Genomic DNA, 18,458 nt, shown 5'->3' on the forward strand with positions numbered 1-18,458 from the left:
CTGCATTTTAGTAAGAGGCTTGGTAATGTTACACACTAGACACTGAGATCCACAGTACTGCGAGGAAATCATCACAAGACTTATTTTACCCAGTTAATATTTGCTATGTCAACTTGGGATTGCTTTTCTCTGCTTCAAAATCTTTTTTTTTTTTTTTTATCATTTAAGGAGGAAATTAAATTTGGTGTGGAAACATAATCTAAAAAGTTAGAAGTAGTTGAGTCTGGATGGTAGCGTTACAGGTAGTTTTTTTATTTTCTCTGCTATTTCTTCAAATAGTTTATCATAAATATGTATTACATTTTGAACTAGAGATAAAGCTGTACATACATACCATAGAAATTATATCAAATATATCCATGGTGTGTCTTAATGGTGGTTTTAAAGGTTTTATTTCCTTTTTTATCTTTAAGATTTCTTTTTTCAAATTATTCATCAAATGATTATCTTCAGTTGGAGAAAAACTGGCTTCTCTCTAATAGAAGAACCATTGTATGTGGTTTATTTGGTAGGGACTGCAGATACCTACCAAATTGGGAGAGAAGGAATTGGGAGAGAAGGAGATTATTTGCAGAGTGCCATTGGATAAAATCTTAAATATCAAAGTATTTGCCATAAAGAATAAATCTTACAAGTATTTTTCATATAAGTAATGATCTTATAACAGTCATGGGCTGTTATTTGCAAATCCCAGTATTGAAGTCTTGGGCAGTAGCAGCTGCTCCTAGAATACCCAGATATATAATTGTATTAATTCAAATATCATGTGAAATTTACATGTATGTAATATGCATTTAAATGCATGTACATGTAAATGTGTCTAGGATATAGAAAAGTTTTTAAGATAACAGTTTGGCGTTTTTTAATACTGTCAAATAATGTTTTTGGTGTATAGAACTGAGTTATATTTTCTTCAGAGATGAGAACTCCCCATTGTTTTTTATTCCTTTTCAGACAGCCTGAAAGGGACCTGTTGGCTCAACATCCAGGACAACCGCTGTGAGGTCAACATCAATGGAGCTACTCTGAAATCTGAATGCTGCGCCACGCTTGGGGCCGCCTGGGGGAGCCCCTGTGAGCGGTGTGAGCTAGGTAGGAGCCTGCCCACTAGGATTCTGGGCTTCACATCGGAAAGCTTCCTCCTCAACTAAGCACTGCTTTCTCTATATAGTTCCCTAGTGAGGAAGACCATAAGGTCATTGCCCTCCCTAATATGATATCTTTTCTGGTAAAATGTATTCACTTCTTGAAATATGTTTTGGGTTTATCCTCTTACTATAAGCAGACCTTCTGAATATTTTAGACAAGGAAGGAAGGCAACTAGAATTTAGCTGCTGGATGACTATCAGTATCCTCCAGTATTCTTGTTTGCATGTGTCCCAGTAGAAAATGATCTCTCGTCCCTTTAAGTCTTTGGTTTACTTATGATTCAGTTGACAACGTGAAAAATAAAAGGGAATTGTAGGGAAAATTATGAGAATCTCAATATGGGTCAAAACTAATAGAGTTACCACAGCTTATAGGGCAGCCGGAGTCCTTTGCCTCTAAAACCCGGATTTTGGGTTTTATTTAGTTCAATTTTGATTCCATTATTCTGTTTGTTGCGCTTAGGACAGTTGTATTTTCTTTTCTAATGTGAAAAAAAATGTGTCCTTCATTCTCACAGATACAGCTTGCCCAAGAGGGTTTGCCAGGATAAAAGGTGTTACTTGTGAAGGTGAGTAGGTTCTTAAAAACATTGTGAATCTTTAGGAAAGTATTTAAAATTGACATTCTCTCCCATACTTTGGAGATATTTATCATTCTCAAAAACCCTGGAATTTCGGTAAAAATACTCTTACGCTGTCAACAAATGTTTTAGAATAATACTTTTAGGAAACAGCTTTGAGTTTCCCATTTCTCCTCTTTATGCTGTGGGGTAAATTTTCATCCCTCGCCTTTAAGGCATAGAGCAGCTGGCAAAGAGCTTATCTCGGCTGTGTTTTATGGATGAGCAAGGCTGTGGCAGTTTTCACAGCTGGTACCCAGGGGACCCAGTAGCTTCGTTGTGAAATATATCTGCTTAACTGAGGTAATAATCCATATTATTGCAAAATGAATATGCTATACAGGAAGTAAGATTACACCTGCTTTTTCTATCGGTGACATCTTTATTCCTCTGCTTGCTTCATTTCCCTGCAGACGTTAATGAATGTGAGGTGTTTCCTGGCGTTTGCCCAAATGGACGGTGCGTCAACAGCAAAGGATCTTTTCATTGTGAGTGCCCTGAAGGCCTTACATTGGATGGAACTGGCCGTGTGTGTTTGGGTAAGATTCATGAACCAAGCATACATTTTCTTATTTTGGAGTGGCCTGACCAAATGTATTAGGTTGGTAGCTGGAAAACTTGCTTTAAATGAAGTATTTTGGAGGAACTCACTAGAGAATATTTTTTAAATGGATGAATTTAAATGAAATGGGCTTCCCCAATAGCTCAGTTGGTAAAGAATCTGCCTGCAATGCAGGAGACCTGGATTCAATTCCTGGGTCAGGAAGATTCCCCTGGAGAAGGGAAAGGCTACCCACTCCAGTATTCTGGCCTAGAGAATTCCATGACTACAGTCCACATGACTGAGCGACTTTCACTTTCACTTTTCAATGAAATGGTTTCTGTGTAATACAGAAAATTGGTACTGCTCAAAAATTAATCTCAAAATTCCTCTTCTCCTACTGAAAACTCTGAACCTATTAAATACTTCTATTTATCCCTCTCCCAGCCCCTGGTGTCTATACTTCTGCTTTCTGTCTCTGTGGACTTGACAGCTCTAAGTGCCTCATATGAAAGGAATCATATGATGTTCGTCCTCCTGTGACTAGCTTGTTTCACGTAGTGTGGTGTCTCCAGAGTTCATCGATGTTGTAGCATGTATCAGTATTTCTCTGCTTTCTCAGACTGAGTGGTGTTCCATTGTGTGTAGGTACCACATTTTTTTGGTCTACTTACCTATTGATGGATACTTGGGTGGCATCCACCTTTTGGCTGTTGTGAATAAGGCATCTATGAGCATGGGTGTACAAATACCAATATATTTACAAGTTTCTACTTTCACACACCTGGCCTTCCCAGGTGGCTCCAGTGGTAAAGAATCCATCCGCCAGTGCAAGGGATGAAGGAGATATGGGTTCAATTCTTGGGTCAAGAAAATCCCCTGAGAAGGAAAGGGCGACCCACTCCAGTATTCTTGCCTAGAAAACTCCATGGACAGAGGAGCCTGGTGGGATACAATCCACGGGGTCACAGAGAGTCAGACTGAGTGACTGAGCACACGTGCAGCACACATTCAGTGAGCTACTCACTACTGAGTGACTTCTGTGAGCCTGGTGTATTAAAAAAAAACTTGCATGCACAAAAAAATTTTTAAGTTTTTTAATCAGGTGTTTTAGTCCTGTTTAATCTTTTACAGTGAGTCAGTGTAATAAGAGACCTATGTTAAACATAGAAGAAAAAGTGGAGACTCGTATTTGAGGTTAACATTCTGCAGTCCATTGCCGCTATGCTTCTAGACAAGACAGTGGGGAGAGTCATGGCAAAGTCATGTGGCTTCTGTGTGCACACATTGACTGATCTTGTCCCTTCCTTTACCATCTTCAGAGTTTAAACTTTTCTTAATGCTCTATTTTTTAAAAGATTGTAAATAAAGAAGCTCTTTCTATCAACACTGTATTATAGAAATGCCTAGTTGACTTTATTTATCAGTGTCATACTTGACTAAAGTTAAGCTTCATGATTGAAAAAGAAACTTCTAATAATTCTATGTGGTCTCTGAACAATTTTTATTTACCTAAGGAATTTTTCCCCAGTGTGTTATGAAACAATAACTTTTTAGTTTGTAATATAGCTTTACATAGGCTTGTATTTGAAATTCAGTTTGTAGACAAATTGTCATCAATGGTAGTATTACCGTCCCAGATCTTCAAGGTATTTAGGTATTTTAAAATTATAAATTAAATAAGTATTCAAATAATTACATATTTAAAAAGTATTCAAAAAGCTAATAGTAAATATTTTTAAATTATTATATTTGAAGATCTTTAAAGTATTTTTTTAAAAAGATTTTTAAATTAGTGGTAAGTAAAAAGTTGGCAATATCTTACAGTTTAGTTATTATAATAACACAAATTTTAAGTTAATTTTTGACAGCATATTTAAATTTGATACAAAGTATGGCTATAAAATCATATGGAATTGTTTAGAAATATCCAAAGTCCAATAATAAAGAAAAATTATTTTTGGAATTTTAAATTATCTCCAAAGTTTAGAAAAAAGTAAAGTACATTTTGAAGATGACAGAATAATAGTACCAGTATGGCTTAAAACTCAACATTCAAAAACTAAGATCATGGCATCTGGTCCTATCACTTCATAATATATAGATGGGGAAACAATGGAAACAGTGACAGACTATTTTCTTGGGCTCCAGAATCACTGCAGTTGGTAACTGAAGCCATGAAATTAAAAGATGCTCACTCCTTGGAAGAAAAGCTGTGACAAACCTAGACATTATATTAAAAAGCAGAGACATTGCTTTGCCAACAAGGGTCTGTTTAGTCAAAGCTTTGGTTTTTCCAGTAGTCATGTATGGATGTGAGAGTTGGACCATAAAGAGAGCTAAGCGCCAAAGAATCGATGCTTTTGAACTATGGTGTTGGAGAAGATTCTTGAGAGTCCCTTGGACTGCAAGGAGATCCAATGGGTCAATCCTAAAGAGAATCAGTCCTGAATATTATTTGGAAGGACTGATGCTGAAGCTGAAGCTCCAGTACTTTGGCCACCTGATGCGAGGAGCTGACTCATTAGAAAAGGCCCTGGTGCTGGGAACTGTTGAGGGCAGGAGGAGAAGGGGACAACAGAGGATGAGATGGTTGGATGGCATCACCAGCTCAATGGACATGAGTTTGAGCAAGCTCTGGGAGATGGTGAGAGATAGGGAGGCCTGGCATGCTGCAGTCCATGGAGTTGCATAGTCGGATACAACTGAGCTACTGAACAACAGCAACAGTATGATCAAATAACTAATGAAATCAAATTGCCTTCAGTAACTTAATGATGCTATATATGAATTTATATCATTGATTTTCAGTTATCACTCAGCAAAATAAATTCTTAGTAGTAATATCACTCCAAATGATACCTTTGTAACATTCTATGAGGATGTATTAGATTTTCTTCATCCTAATACCTTGGTTAAATACATTTTGTCACTACTTCAGTTTCGCTACTGTGGCTGTGGATGTTAGATAGTTTCAAGAAGAGACTTGCATAAGCAAATGGGAAATGTTCTGCAAACAAAAGAGACAAACTGCTCTGATAGAATTGATACCAGTCCTGCTAGGGAGGGACTTAGCAGGTGATCGGTATGTGAATCTTCAGTGACTGACAGCTTGACCTCAATCTGTGGTTCCCCCTCCCTGTAGATATCCGCATGGAGCAGTGTTACTTGAAGTGGGATGAGGACGAATGCATCCATCCTGTACCTGGGAAGTTCCGCATGGATGCTTGCTGTTGTGCGGTCGGAGCAGCTTGGGGCACCGAGTGTGAGGAGTGCCCCAAACTCGGCACCAAAGAGTATGAGACCCTGTGCCCCCGGGGGCCTGGCTTTGCTAACAGAGGGGATGTCCTTACTGGGAGGCCGTTTTACAAAGGTAACTGTCAGCAGCGCATGGGTCCCTCCACACTAAAGCTCACCTTCCACGTTCTCTGAGGCTTGATTTTGCTCTAAACGTTTGGTTCCCCACTTTATTTTCTTTGTTAAAATGTACAACCAGCCTATGGCCCAGGAGCATAAATCCCCTTGGTACTGAAGTGAAGACACTGGGACAGCTGATAGCACTTTTCTTACATCCTTCTACTGTACCACTGCTTTTCTCAGCACAGCCTGATGAGATGCAGCCCTGATGTTGCAAAAAGTTCCCTGTGCCCACTAAACGTTACAAAACAAATGGTCAGAAGCAAAGGGATCAGAACACTTCATTACAAATACAAACTCTTGTTTGCAACTGAAACTTTCTGTGTGGCATCAGTGTAATCACTTAAAACTTAACACCACCCCCATTCTCACTTGAGTACATGAATTTCCATCAAGGTAGGTTCTTCACTTAAAACGATGGACCTCCTCTTTTGTTTCGACCAGCTCTACATTCCGACTCTGTTCTGCTTGTAGATATCAATGAGTGCAAAGCGTTTCCCGGCATGTGCACCTATGGAAAGTGCAGGAATACGATTGGGAGTTTCAAGTGCCGTTGCAATAGTGGCTTTGCCCTGGACATGGAGGAAAGGAACTGCACAGGTAAGACTGTTCTTCTGGTGTATTACGTAAACCCCGGCTCTCTTTCTTCTGCTGTTCTGAAAGTACTGCTCCATGTATACATACATCCCCTCCCTCTGAAGCCTCCCTCCCACCCACCGCCCCATCCCACCTCTCTAGTTCATCACAGAGCACCAAGCTGAGCTCCCTGTGCCATACAGCAACTTCCCACTAGCTTTTTTCTACACATGACAGTGTATATGTGTCAGTGCTACTCTCTCAATTCGTCCCACCCTCTCCTTTCCCATTTGCTTTGTAGCCTTGTGTACTTTTGAAGGCTGTTCTCCCTTCTTCTGCCGCATATATATATATGTATACACACACACACACACACACACACACACACAGTCCCAGTGTGGTCCTCAGTACCCCTCACCACTCTGCAACTGGAAGGCACATCAGAATTTCTGGAGTGTGTGTGTGTGTGTATAAACCCTTGCAAAACACCTTTGCTAAGTTCAAAACTTACTTCTCTTGGTGCCTATTCTCCTTGATCTCTGGTCAAACCTTGTCCGTGATTTTCGTCTCTCTTTCTTTTCATGCTGTTTCTCTCTTTCAATTGTCCTGTCATGCCTGTGATGTTCCTTTTCTAATCTTCACAGACTCTTCTTGCCTTTGGCATTTTCCAGAGTCCTCTGGTAGCCTCGCAGAGTTGCGTCTGCCACCATGGCTTTTTTGGATGGCCTCTGTCGAGCTGACTCTGAGGTGCTGTCTCTAGCCCTCTGTTTCTCCTGAGTTCCACTCTCAAATTTCTGACTTTCATCTAGACAGTTTATTTTTTCATCTCCCTGTGTCCCACCCCGCTTCCTCTGGCTAGGGTCTTCTTTACATGTACTAATATTATCGTTTCACTCGGGCTTGAAAGCTAAGACGTAATTTTGACCCCTCCTTCTCCCAACAGACAAGTGACAAGGTTTTGTATATTCTTCCATCAAAATGACTGTTTCGTTTCAGGTATTTCTTCTACACTCTTCCTGATGCAGGTCCAGCTCTTCAGGACACAGACTCTGAGCAGAGATGAGCATGCTGGAATCTTATTAGGAATTGATTTTGGGGTCAACGACTTGGGGAGGAAGGGAAAGGAATCCAAAGGGGCCTGAAGGAAAAGTTAGGCTGTGAGGCAGTCCCAGTGTGGTCCTCAGCACCCCCAATGGCGAAGCTCTGCATCTTTCTGGAAGGCACATCAGAATTGTCTTGAATTAGGGCACAGGGGCTTGGTGTTGACGTAGCTGCATGATGAATATTTGGGTACATCCACCCAGAGAAGGCTGTGATTGAGGGGAGTTGAGGTTTCTCCTGAAGGTAGCCCCCACCTCGGGACTTTCTGGCCTCCACAGTCCCACAAGCGGAGGGCAAGGACATGTGAATGCTTCCTTCCTGAAGCAGGATCTGGGCAGCACATCACAGTCTCTCCTACATTGCAGATTCCTCCAGCATCTTTCACCCCCCACCCCGTAACTTCCCCCAGTCAGATCCTTCAGTTTCACACCCACCAGGTTTTTCATGCTAAAAAGCAGGGCTTAGTTTGTGTAACTTTCCACAGAGCAACTTCCATTGACTCAGACCACCCTAGACCTGGATAAGGAAGCTTCTCCAGTTCTGACTGCTCTGTTTTTGGCGTGAAATTAGCCACATCATTTAATGACTCTGAAACTTGCCTTGTTTAAATTGTTCAAGAGAGGTTTATTAACAGCACTGGTGCTGTGAGCTGTAGTGTGAAAGGCCAGCAGGACATGGGTGGCTGCCCTTCTTCATAGCGCAGAAGGCCCATCTACTGCTCCCCACGTTGTCGCCATAGTCACCATACCTGTCTTGCCTATACTTGCATTCATCATCAGCCTCTCTGTAACTCACTGTTCTCTGAAGTGCATTAATTTTCTTTACCTAGGCATTTTATCTCTTGACTTTCTATTTGTTCTACACCTTTAAAGTTAGAATTTCTGTGCAAACCTTCCAGGATCAATTAAAAAATCACCTCCTTCAGAATACTAATTATTAACAGAGAATAGCTTATTATATATACAGCACTCTTTCTATAAGATAAAGAAATGTTGATTCACTTACTCCTATGAGACAGGGTCTAATACACACCCCATTTTACAGATAACAAACTAAGGCACAGAGAAATTAAATGATTTTCCCAAGACCCTACACTCAGAAAATGACAATAGTGGGATTTGTGTCCAGCTCTCTGGTTCCAGAGTTCAAAATCTGCACTGTGCAGCTCCCACCACATCACAGCAGCCAGAATTTGTCCCTCCTCTGCCATTGAACTTGTTCTGTGTTTTCATATGGTTCTCATTACCAGTTCCTAGATACTGATAGATAAAAAATAAGGTAATTAGCATACACATTATTTACCTGCTTAATTGAATCAATTGATTTTGTTAAGACTTTCGTTCAAAAGCAGGTGTCTGGATTTTCAATATATATGTCCTGAAATTGGGAAAATCAATAGAGAAAAACCAAAAGCCAGGGGAAAGCTGGGACTGAGACCACCCTCTGCCCAAGGAAACATGTGCAAATTAGCTATTTATAAATCCTGTGAGAGAAAAACTTAAAAATTAAAATTCACCAAAATAAACATATGCTGGCAATAACATTTTCCCCCCACTGTGACAAAAATGGTTAAACAAGTCATATTTTCTTAATCACATTTTATAGATATGACTACTCTGTTGAAAATCTTGATTTTAGGAATGGGAGATTTCTCACAGAATCCTCTTTTTGAGAACACGTGCTACTATTAAAGATTCTTATTCACCATACTGTATAAAAAATGACAAACCCAAAAGCCCATCGTTGTCCTTTGTTTTCGATGTTAAAAATCAGATCAGTAGGCTCTTCCATCTGAATATGACACAAAAGCACAGTTGGAGCATGTTCCGTGACCCCGCCATGAATGTGTGTTCTCTGGCTCAGGGCTCAGTAGTTGCATCCACCTCTGAGCTGTCCCTGGGCCAGCCCCGCACCCCTGCTCAGAGGCAGCAGCCCCCACAGGCCCCCGCAGGGGTGGACACGGCTAGTGCCTCGGAACTAGCATGGCCCTCGGGTTGTGCATGAGACTCCGTCTATGTGGCCACTGCTTCCTCGTTTGCCACCCGCCTTGTTCCTCTCATAGCACAGTTGCCTGTTTCATCCTTCTGTTACCATTTCGAAACCATAAAGAGAAATCCACAATTTCAGAGTTCTTAAAGGCCAAAAGCCCCTGCCCGTTGGCTGTGACAGTTTTGGCAGTTGGGGAAAGGAATGTGCCTGCAGCCCTGTCCCCATCTAGGGGATCTCCTGAAAACACATCCTCCTCCTCCTGCTCACCCGATTGCTCCAGCACCTTCACTTAGAAGGCCACATCTCTCTGTTCCTTAACACTGTCTCCTCTCACTCTGGTTTTTTTGAATTTCTTTTAAACCCTGTGGATTAGACATTGACGAGTGCAGGATTTCTCCTGACCTCTGTGGGAGCGGTATCTGTGTCAACACGCCGGGCAGCTTTGAGTGCGAGTGCTTCGAAGGCTACGAGAGCGGGTTCATGATGATGAAGAACTGCATGGGTAAGCCGCTCAGGTTTGGAAACAGGTCCAGCACAGACTCGTTAGCATGACCTTGGCTTGTCTCAGAGCTGTTAACAGTGTGCTTGGCAAGGAGCTGTGGCGAGAGAGCACAGATCTAAATGTCAGACAGGAAATCTGCTCGTCTCTAACTCTTAGGGAGCCCCAGCCTCTTTGCGCCTTAATGGCAGTGAGATATTGAGACTGAGTTCTGTTTATTTATAGAATCTGAAATCACCACAGACTAACTACTGAGCAGGGATTCACTTAAAATGTATGGCGTTGAATGTTGACCCCCAAATTTATTTATTGTTATGAGAATCCCATGTTCTTTTCCTGACATTACACAAGCTCTTGGCATCGCCCACCTTTTAGCCCACTGTTTCATTTTTAGCAACTTTTAGGTCTCACCTCATGGGATTTACAAAGTGATCAGTCTAAAATTTTTCTATCACCTTGATTGGATGGAGATAGAGACATATGATGTCTGGAGTTTAGACTGATGGAAAGCAAGCACTGTTTATTTTTACCTCTTGTGAGGCTGGTCATTTCATACAAGTAAATGCCTTGAGAGCTCACTGTCTTTCAAAAGAGAATGTGATACTTAAATCTACTAATCATAGAGAAAGGGAGGAGAACCTGATCCCATCTTGTATTAACCCAGCTCCTACGTTTGAATCACCATGACTCAGATAATGAATCTTTCTCCCAGTCTGTGTCCGTGAACAGTTTTTCCGCAGAGTTCTTTAATGGCTCTCACGTTTTTACCTTTCAGACATTGACGAATGTGAACGTAACCCTCTCCTTTGTAGGGGTGGCACCTGTGTGAACACTGAGGGCAGCTTTCAGTGTGACTGCCCACTGGGACACGAGCTGTCACCATCACGTGAGGACTGTGTGGGTAAGTCTGTCTCCTCAGCACATAGACCCTCCCAGTTCAACCTGTAAAGATCATAAGGATCAGAGGCTTTTCTAGTGAACTTGTTTGGGGCATGTGAAATCTAGCTGATTAAAATTTGGGAGTTCAGAGTCCACACATCTGGAGACAGGCTGTGTGTCTTTAGAGAATGCTTTGGTGACACTCTCAAATGAGTGGCATTACCCCTGTTCCCCTCTTTTTTGTTACAAGCATTCTGGAAGGGACCCTGCCCTGTGTCAGGCCTTGGAGTTCCCTCCTCCGGGTCGCAGGGGTGGAACGGCAGCCTCTGTTGGAGGGGCTGCTCCCTGATGGTTCATCTGTGCACAGAATTCTGTGCACAGAATCCACCCTATGCCCTGTGTCTGCCATCACAGGGTCTGCTCACCTGGGTGTGAGCACATGCGCTCCCTCCGGCCGCTCCTCACAGAAGCCCTGAGGCTTTCCTGGCCCTGGGCTCAGCAGGTGCGATAAGAGAAGACCACCGCTAAGTCCTGAAGCATTCCACAGGCTTTAAAACTTTACTTTAGCCAGGAAACGTTTTCTTCACAGGAAATCTTTCTCAAAGGTGTAAGCAAATAAAACAGTTTAAAATAAAACAGATCCCGCACTCCCAAATAAAAGCATTTGAACACATCCCGGGCTACACGTGTCTATTTATAACCCATATTTATATCACTGGGCTAATGATTAGGTGAATCTTAAATCATAGACCAGACATTTTATTTACTTTTAAACTTTTAATGTTTTTACTGAAGGAGTCTTTAAATTTTATAGAGCTTTACAATTTTTAAAAGTTTTGCATATGCGCTTTCATATAATCCCATAACTCTTTTTTTAACCGCACCCCTATTTTGTCCCTCCCCTCTTTTTTCTCCCTACTGCTAACTACTAGCGTGTTCCCTGTATCTATGAGTCTGCTTCATTTTTCAAAGTTATTATAAAAAGGTGAATTTAAAGGTTTTAAATATTTTAAATTCCACATTAATAATAGTACAAAAAGGTATTTCACACAGATAATTACAGAATATTTATTCATATTTGTGATACTAGTGACTCAGATCTGTTTCTTAGTTTAGAAGTTTATTTTGCTAATTAATTTTCATATTTTTATGAATTTTTTATGACTGGATTTTATAGCTGAAAAAGTTTCCCTCAATGTTATAATGCACATTATAAGATGTGTATTTTTGCATGTTCAATAAAATATTTCATGACTATGAACATAAATCACATCATCCTCGTGATCTTGAGAATTGAAAGTGAATTTCTTATTATATCTGATTTTTTTCCTAGATCATGTTTGACAAGTAACTTGTGTAAGGAATGTCTCTCTACCATTTTCTTGCTCTTCTATTTTTGCATTATTAGTACTAGTTTCTTCCACAGATCTTTTCAAGAGTTTTTTTTTTTTTTAAGATATCTGCCCATCTTGTAATAGCTTATTTAAAAGCAGTCAATATAATCTATAATCCAACTGTCCAGGCTCATTAAACACAGTGCCACGAAAACTTGAACAATGAGGGCCCTGTTTCCAGCCCCTCTGTTTTGTGGAACCAGCCATCTTCCTTCCGGAACCCTCATGTTATTTAGACAAGTGACCATCCTGTTAGGACCAGCTGAGCATGCAAATTCATATATTAAGTATCACCCAGCTTTATTTCTGGCATGTGCTAAGTGGATGGGGTCTAATGTGGTACTCACTAGCCACATGTGGCTATTTAAATTTGACTGAAATTAAATAACATTAAAAATTCAGTTCCTTAGTCATACTCTTTATGTTTCAAGCACTCAGTAACAGCTGCACATGGCGCAGCATGGATGTGAAACAGTTCCATTAACATAGAAACTTCCACCGGACAGCGCTGTTACAGATAGAACTAAGAAAAATAGAGATTGCAGCATTTTCTTTGAATTCCCCCAGGAGATCACCTCTCTTCCCCCTGAAGTATTGATAAATAAAACCCTTTGGATAATGATAAAGCCCATTGCTCCAATGCAGCATAATCTTGATAGTTTAAAATGACGTTGTGATTTCACAAATGTTAATTCTGTGTATCTTTTTATAGATATTAATGAGTGCTCTCTGAGTGACAATTTATGTAGAAATGGGAAATGCGTAAACATGATTGGAACTTATCAGTGCTCCTGCAATCCTGGGTACCAGGCCACGCCAGATCGGCAGGGCTGTACAGGTAAGGAGGCCAAGCGGGTCTGGAACTTGTATTTCTCAAGTCAGCCTAGGAGTGCTTCTGGTACTGAATATATAATGACGTCAATGGGAGTCCTTTGTCCTAAAAGTGAATCTAAGTATGGGGGCAGATCTCTAAGATGCCATGGTTTGGTGGTTTTGCAGAGGAACCTCTGCTTTTAGCCTAGAAAATGTCCTATATCTCTGTCTCTATATATTTCATCTTATATTGTGTTTCTGAGTTCTTTAGTCGTAGGTTACTAGAGCTAAATACATGTCAAATGAAACACTGTCTAAAGGAAATGAACTAAGAAAGACTCATGGTGCAGTGATGAATCAGCATGAATGGTGGGGAGAAAAATCCAAAACTAAGCTTTATCTGTTTAAAAAGAAAAACTCTCTTTAAAAAAAAAGGGGCAGAGAGTAGCTCTGACAAGTAACGTGGTGGTAATGTTTTCACAGATATTGATGAGTGCATGATAATGAATGGAGGCTGTGACACGCAGTGCACTAATGCAGAAGGAAGCTATGAATGTAGCTGCAGTGAAGGGTATGCCCTGATGCCCGATGGGAGGTCATGTGCAGGTACGGGAAGGAAAATCCACGGACTGTGTGTGCATGTGTGTGTCTGGTTAATTTTATCTTTCGAATCTGGCTCCAGATATTTTGAGCGGAACTGGATGGAAAAGATACGTGAGCTTAATAAAAGCCGTTCTTGTTTTCATTTGATGTTGATTTTGTGCCATCAGATATTGATGAATGTGAAAATAATCCTGATATCTGTGATGGTGGGCAGTGTACCAACATTCCTGGAGAGTACCGTTGTCTGTGTTATGATGGCTTCATGGCTTCCATGGACATGAAAACGTGCATTGGTGGGTATCATGTGAGCAGGATAAATATTTATGTACAGTATGCGCACACACATATATACATATAAGAAGAAGAGGCTTTTTTGGTTATTTTTAAAATTCAAACCATTGGATTAGAAGGTGTAAAAGTGGAAAAGGAAGAATTGTTTGAAAGAAAAGTCTTAAAGACAGAATATTTATCTGCAGTACTGGGTCCTGCAGATATTAGACACTATACTTGAAATTTTGTTTGTATATCTCAATATTATTCTATTCATTTTTTTAAATAGCTTTTTAATCTATAGAATGAATAAATATTAACCACGGTATTGAAAATTCTCTAGACGTGAATGAGTGTGACTTAAATTCCAACATCTGCATGTTCGGGGAATGTGAGAACACCAAGGGATCCTTCATTTGCCACTGTCAGCTGGGGTATTCAGTGAAGAAAGGGACCACAGGATGCACAGGTAGGTGTCAAGCTTGTATGCCCTGTGTTTCAGCTTCTTGCCTTTCAGAGGTTAACCTGCAAAATCGTTTGTTCCCTGCAATGTCTTGTACTTTCACCCACACCAGGCTGTAGCAGTAATGTGATGAGAAACTGGCCCAGAGCACGTGTGATGTGTTTAGTTCTTCTCTGTGGTAGATAAGCATGATCTGAGCCACCGAGCCACAGACCTCGCTGTGAACAGGCTTGGACCCAGAGCGGGAGGATGGGCGTAGAATGTGGCCCCCGTGGTTCTCATGTGCTCTTGGGGCAGCATTCACTTGCTTAATAAACCTGCTGCCCCATCAGGAGATATACGTAAAGAAGGAGCACCAAAAGACCCGGGGGAATCTCAGTTGTTGCTAGGTTTCGAAGTGCTTTTAAACCAACAGAAATTAATCTAAACTTTATATTTAGACTCTTTTTCTTCCTTTCTTTCCCTCATCTTTTTCTTTTCTTCTTTTCTCCCCTCTTTCCATTTGCTTTTACCTTCTTTTCTCCCTACCCAAATTTACTCTTTTTGCCTTTGTTCTTGGTTAATCCCACCCACTTTATCTCTTATTCTGTCTCTCTACTAAATAATTTCAGCCTTTTAAAAGAGGGGATGGGGGTTGAAGTCCCAAGGTCAGTTCTTTGGACCAGATGTCCATCGCTGCTTAAGGTTCTTGTAGGGGTATTTTGCTCAAGCCAAGTGGTAAGTGACTTAGACTGTAGCCCAGACCTTCCTTAAGCCTGCACCTCCAAGAAACAGCAAGTAAGGAAAGAGCTGTGCGTGTTCATATATGTATATGTGTACAAACACAACATATGCAAGGTACTATATACATACACTGATAAGCATCTGGTCTTTTTCCAGGTAACATTTCCAGGGAATATTTTTGTATATTGTGGCTGGCAATTTCTTTCAGGGAATTGTTTGACTTGGATCATGCACTTCCAGATTCTGTTGGAGTCTATAAACATATTAAAAATTAATGAGGTTAACATTTTCTCTGTGTTTGCTTTAAAATTTTGCCTGTACAGATATATCTTGAAAGTAGAATTAATTAGGTTGTCTCTTATCTCCTCCATATTCACTATGGTTTCTCAGATGTGGATGAGTGTGAAATTGGTGCCCACAACTGTGACATGCATGCCTCGTGTCTAAATGTCCCAGGAAGCTTCAAATGTAGCTGCAGAGAAGGCTGGGTTGGAAATGGCATCAAATGTATTGGTGAGTAGTTTGCAAATGTAAATAAGCTTTGCTAAGACACAAAATTCCTAGAGGCTGTTCTTTGCACAGTTGTTAACCCACATACTTGAATAGGAACATGCCTCTTATTTTCATTTATTCTCTTGGAAAATCAAAGGCTGTATTTCATTGCAAGATAATTCCTGTCCAAGAAGTTTCCTTTAACCTTGGTATAAGTGGTCAAATTATAACAATATGCCTTGGCATCTGCATTTTAATGTGTTGTTGTTCAGTAAGTTATTTGATGTGCTGCCAGAAATCTAAACAGCTGTAGGATGAAAAATGACTCATGTTTTTTCAGTCTTTTCCTAGGGTAATCATAAGATATAAAACCCAGTGAAATAAATGAAGGGAATGTAAAGGTTTTTTTGTTTTTTTGGTTTTTTATTTTCAAATAACCTAAGTCTGTAATAACTGATTGATAGCAAGCTTCTTAATAGAAAATAGAATTTTCTTCCAGGGAAACCTAAATGTTTTGGATTCCAAGAGGCCAGATTAGAAGGAGAATGGGAAGACAGTTGCCATCCTCCAAGTTTTATGGTTCTTGACCAGAGGCTAGGAAGTCCTTTATAGCCGTGAGGCAGGGACCTGGATTTTACTCTTGTATCATTCATAGTGCTGCTTGGTATGCTCCGTGTTTTACATGCCTTAACAATAAAGTGTGTTCCAACATATAAAAATTATCCAGCTCAATTCAAAATACCAATTAAAGCAGGTGAAACTGGCCTCCCCACAATTCCTCATTTTAATGAGTTTTAACTCTATAAGTTAAAAACTTATAACTTTATAACTTTAAGTTATAAAACTCTATAAGTTTTAACTCTATAAGCCTGCGGATAGGATTAGGTGATAGTTTTAAGATCTCTTATTAAAAACAAATTAGTTTATTTGAATGTACTTTCTTACCCACTCAGTTGTTTTATACTTGTCAAACGTTTGTAGCTGACTAGAATTTGAATTATCATAGTTTCTAAATAACTTTGCTAAGGAACATTCCATCATGGCATCAGTAAGTCCACTAGCTCCCTACCCTAGCCTGGACATCTTTTTATCATTAATCCAATGACTTTTCAGCCATATCCCCATTCCCATTATTCTAGTACTATTTGTTTACTGTTTTTCTCCTTTAGCCTCATTTTTTTGTCCATCTGTCACTTTGGCCAACTATTGGAAAATAGGCTGCCTTCAATACAAGAGGTTTAACCACGTCCAGGCAGCAGATCTGTCTGCTTCTTTCCAGCTCCATCCCCCTGCTCTTGCAGCTGTTCTCCCTCTCAGTCTCCCCAGCCGCCTCCTCTCTGTTAGTTGCTAAAAGACCTCCTCAGGTGTTTGTTCCCTCCCTCTCTGGTCCTCCTGCAATCCATTCTCCACATAGCAGCCAGACCAATTTTTTAAACCATGGGTCTGATTTCTTCAAAATTGTCATTTTAGCCCATTGAATTCAGGATAAAATACAGCTTCCTTCACATGGTTTAGAAGACCTTGTGTCTCTCCTGCTTCACCTTCCATTATCCTGCGTCTCCTACATTGTGCCTTATCACTCTGACCTCCTTTAATTATTGTCACACCAAGCGCTTTTCCTTCTCAGTGTCTTTATATATGCTGTTCCCTCTGCAGGGAAGACCCATCCCTACTTCTCTTTAGCAGGTCAACTCTTGCTCGTCCTTCAGGTTCAAAGTTAACTAAAAATAGTTTGTCAGTGGGACCTTCCTAATTCCTGCATTCCAAATTAGACTCCTTTTCTTATTTCCTCGTATTTCTTCATGGTACGTGTATAACAGTGTTTAATTTAATTTTCTGTGTTTATAATGTGTCTTTTCCATTAGACTAGGGGCTCCACGAGCTTCCCTGGCATCTCAGTCTGTAAAGAATCTGCCCACCAATTCAACAGACCCAAGAGATGTGGATTCCATCCCTGGGTCGGGAAGATCCCCTGGAGGAGGAAATGGCAGCCCACTCCAGTATCCTTGCCAGGAAAATTCCATGGAGAGAGGAGCCTGGCAGGCTACAGTCCATGGGGTCACAAAGAAGTCAGACACAACTTAGTGACTAAACCAGGGGCTCTGTGAGGTCAAGAATCATATCTTGGTTTCCGCATCTATAAAATGAACTTGAAAATTTTAATGGTAATTGTCCTGCTCTGAAGTTCAATATTATCTTGAAAATTACCCACATTTTTAGCGATAAAGTATCCAATGATAAAATTCACCCTAAGTAGAAATCAGAAGGAAATCTAGCCCTGGTTTTCTTTTAAACATTATAATTCTAGTTGATTAGATAGCTCAAAAAACACTTGAACTAATTATTTTGGCCCATAATTGTAGCGTGAACATTTTGGATCATAGATCGGAGGTCTTAGAAGATTAGAACTTTTGACTTTACCAATCAAATAAAACATATTCCATTTGGCCACTTTACATTTAAATTAAGATAAATGAAAATCTTTCTGGGTGTTGAAATATTCCATCTTCATTTCTGAACTTTGCTGCTATGTTCTCTTGACATGCAGATCTGGACGAGTGTTCTAATGGAACCCACCAGTGCAGCATAAATGCTCAGTGTGTTAATACCCCAGGCTCCTACCGATGTGCCTGCTCTGAAGGGTTCACTGGAGATGGATTTACCTGCTCAGGTGGGTGAGGTCCTGATTTTCACAGCGCACTGCGTATGTTTTTGTCATTGGAAGAAAACTGTAGTTAAAGGAGGTTGAAATTACCTCTGTTTTTACACTTGACTTGAAGTGAATGTGTATTTTTGCTTACATTAAACACAAAAACTGGGAAATTTTTAAAAATAATGGCATTTATTACTATTATGTGGTCTTAATGACTGTCATTTCATTTTATTCATTAATTAACACGATGGCCAAAAACAGGTTCTGATTCCGACCA

General features: G+C 40.3%; 1 protein-coding gene across 1 annotated transcript in view; it reads left to right on the forward strand.

Moving 5' to 3' along the window:
- FBN2 (fibrillin 2) overlaps window positions 1-18,458 on the forward strand; it is a 223,308-nt gene that overhangs the window by 150,521 nt on the left and 54,329 nt on the right. The window contains exons 21-33 of the mRNA XM_070374044.1: window positions 955-1,092; window positions 1,667-1,717; window positions 2,182-2,307; window positions 5,455-5,682; window positions 6,201-6,326; window positions 9,766-9,894; window positions 10,667-10,792; window positions 12,877-13,002; window positions 13,461-13,583; window positions 13,748-13,873; window positions 14,194-14,319; window positions 15,427-15,549; window positions 18,077-18,199. Of these exons, the coding sequence (XP_070230145.1) occupies window positions 955-1,092; window positions 1,667-1,717; window positions 2,182-2,307; window positions 5,455-5,682; window positions 6,201-6,326; window positions 9,766-9,894; window positions 10,667-10,792; window positions 12,877-13,002; window positions 13,461-13,583; window positions 13,748-13,873; window positions 14,194-14,319; window positions 15,427-15,549; window positions 18,077-18,199 (1,671 nt within the window). The remainder of the gene's footprint in view (window positions 1-954; window positions 1,093-1,666; window positions 1,718-2,181; window positions 2,308-5,454; window positions 5,683-6,200; window positions 6,327-9,765; window positions 9,895-10,666; window positions 10,793-12,876; window positions 13,003-13,460; window positions 13,584-13,747; window positions 13,874-14,193; window positions 14,320-15,426; window positions 15,550-18,076; window positions 18,200-18,458) is intronic.

The sequence above is a fragment of the Bos mutus genome, chromosome 7 (assembly GCF_027580195.1).
Source record: "Bos mutus isolate GX-2022 chromosome 7, NWIPB_WYAK_1.1, whole genome shotgun sequence".
Lineage (NCBI taxonomy): Eukaryota > Metazoa > Chordata > Mammalia > Artiodactyla > Bovidae > Bos > Bos mutus.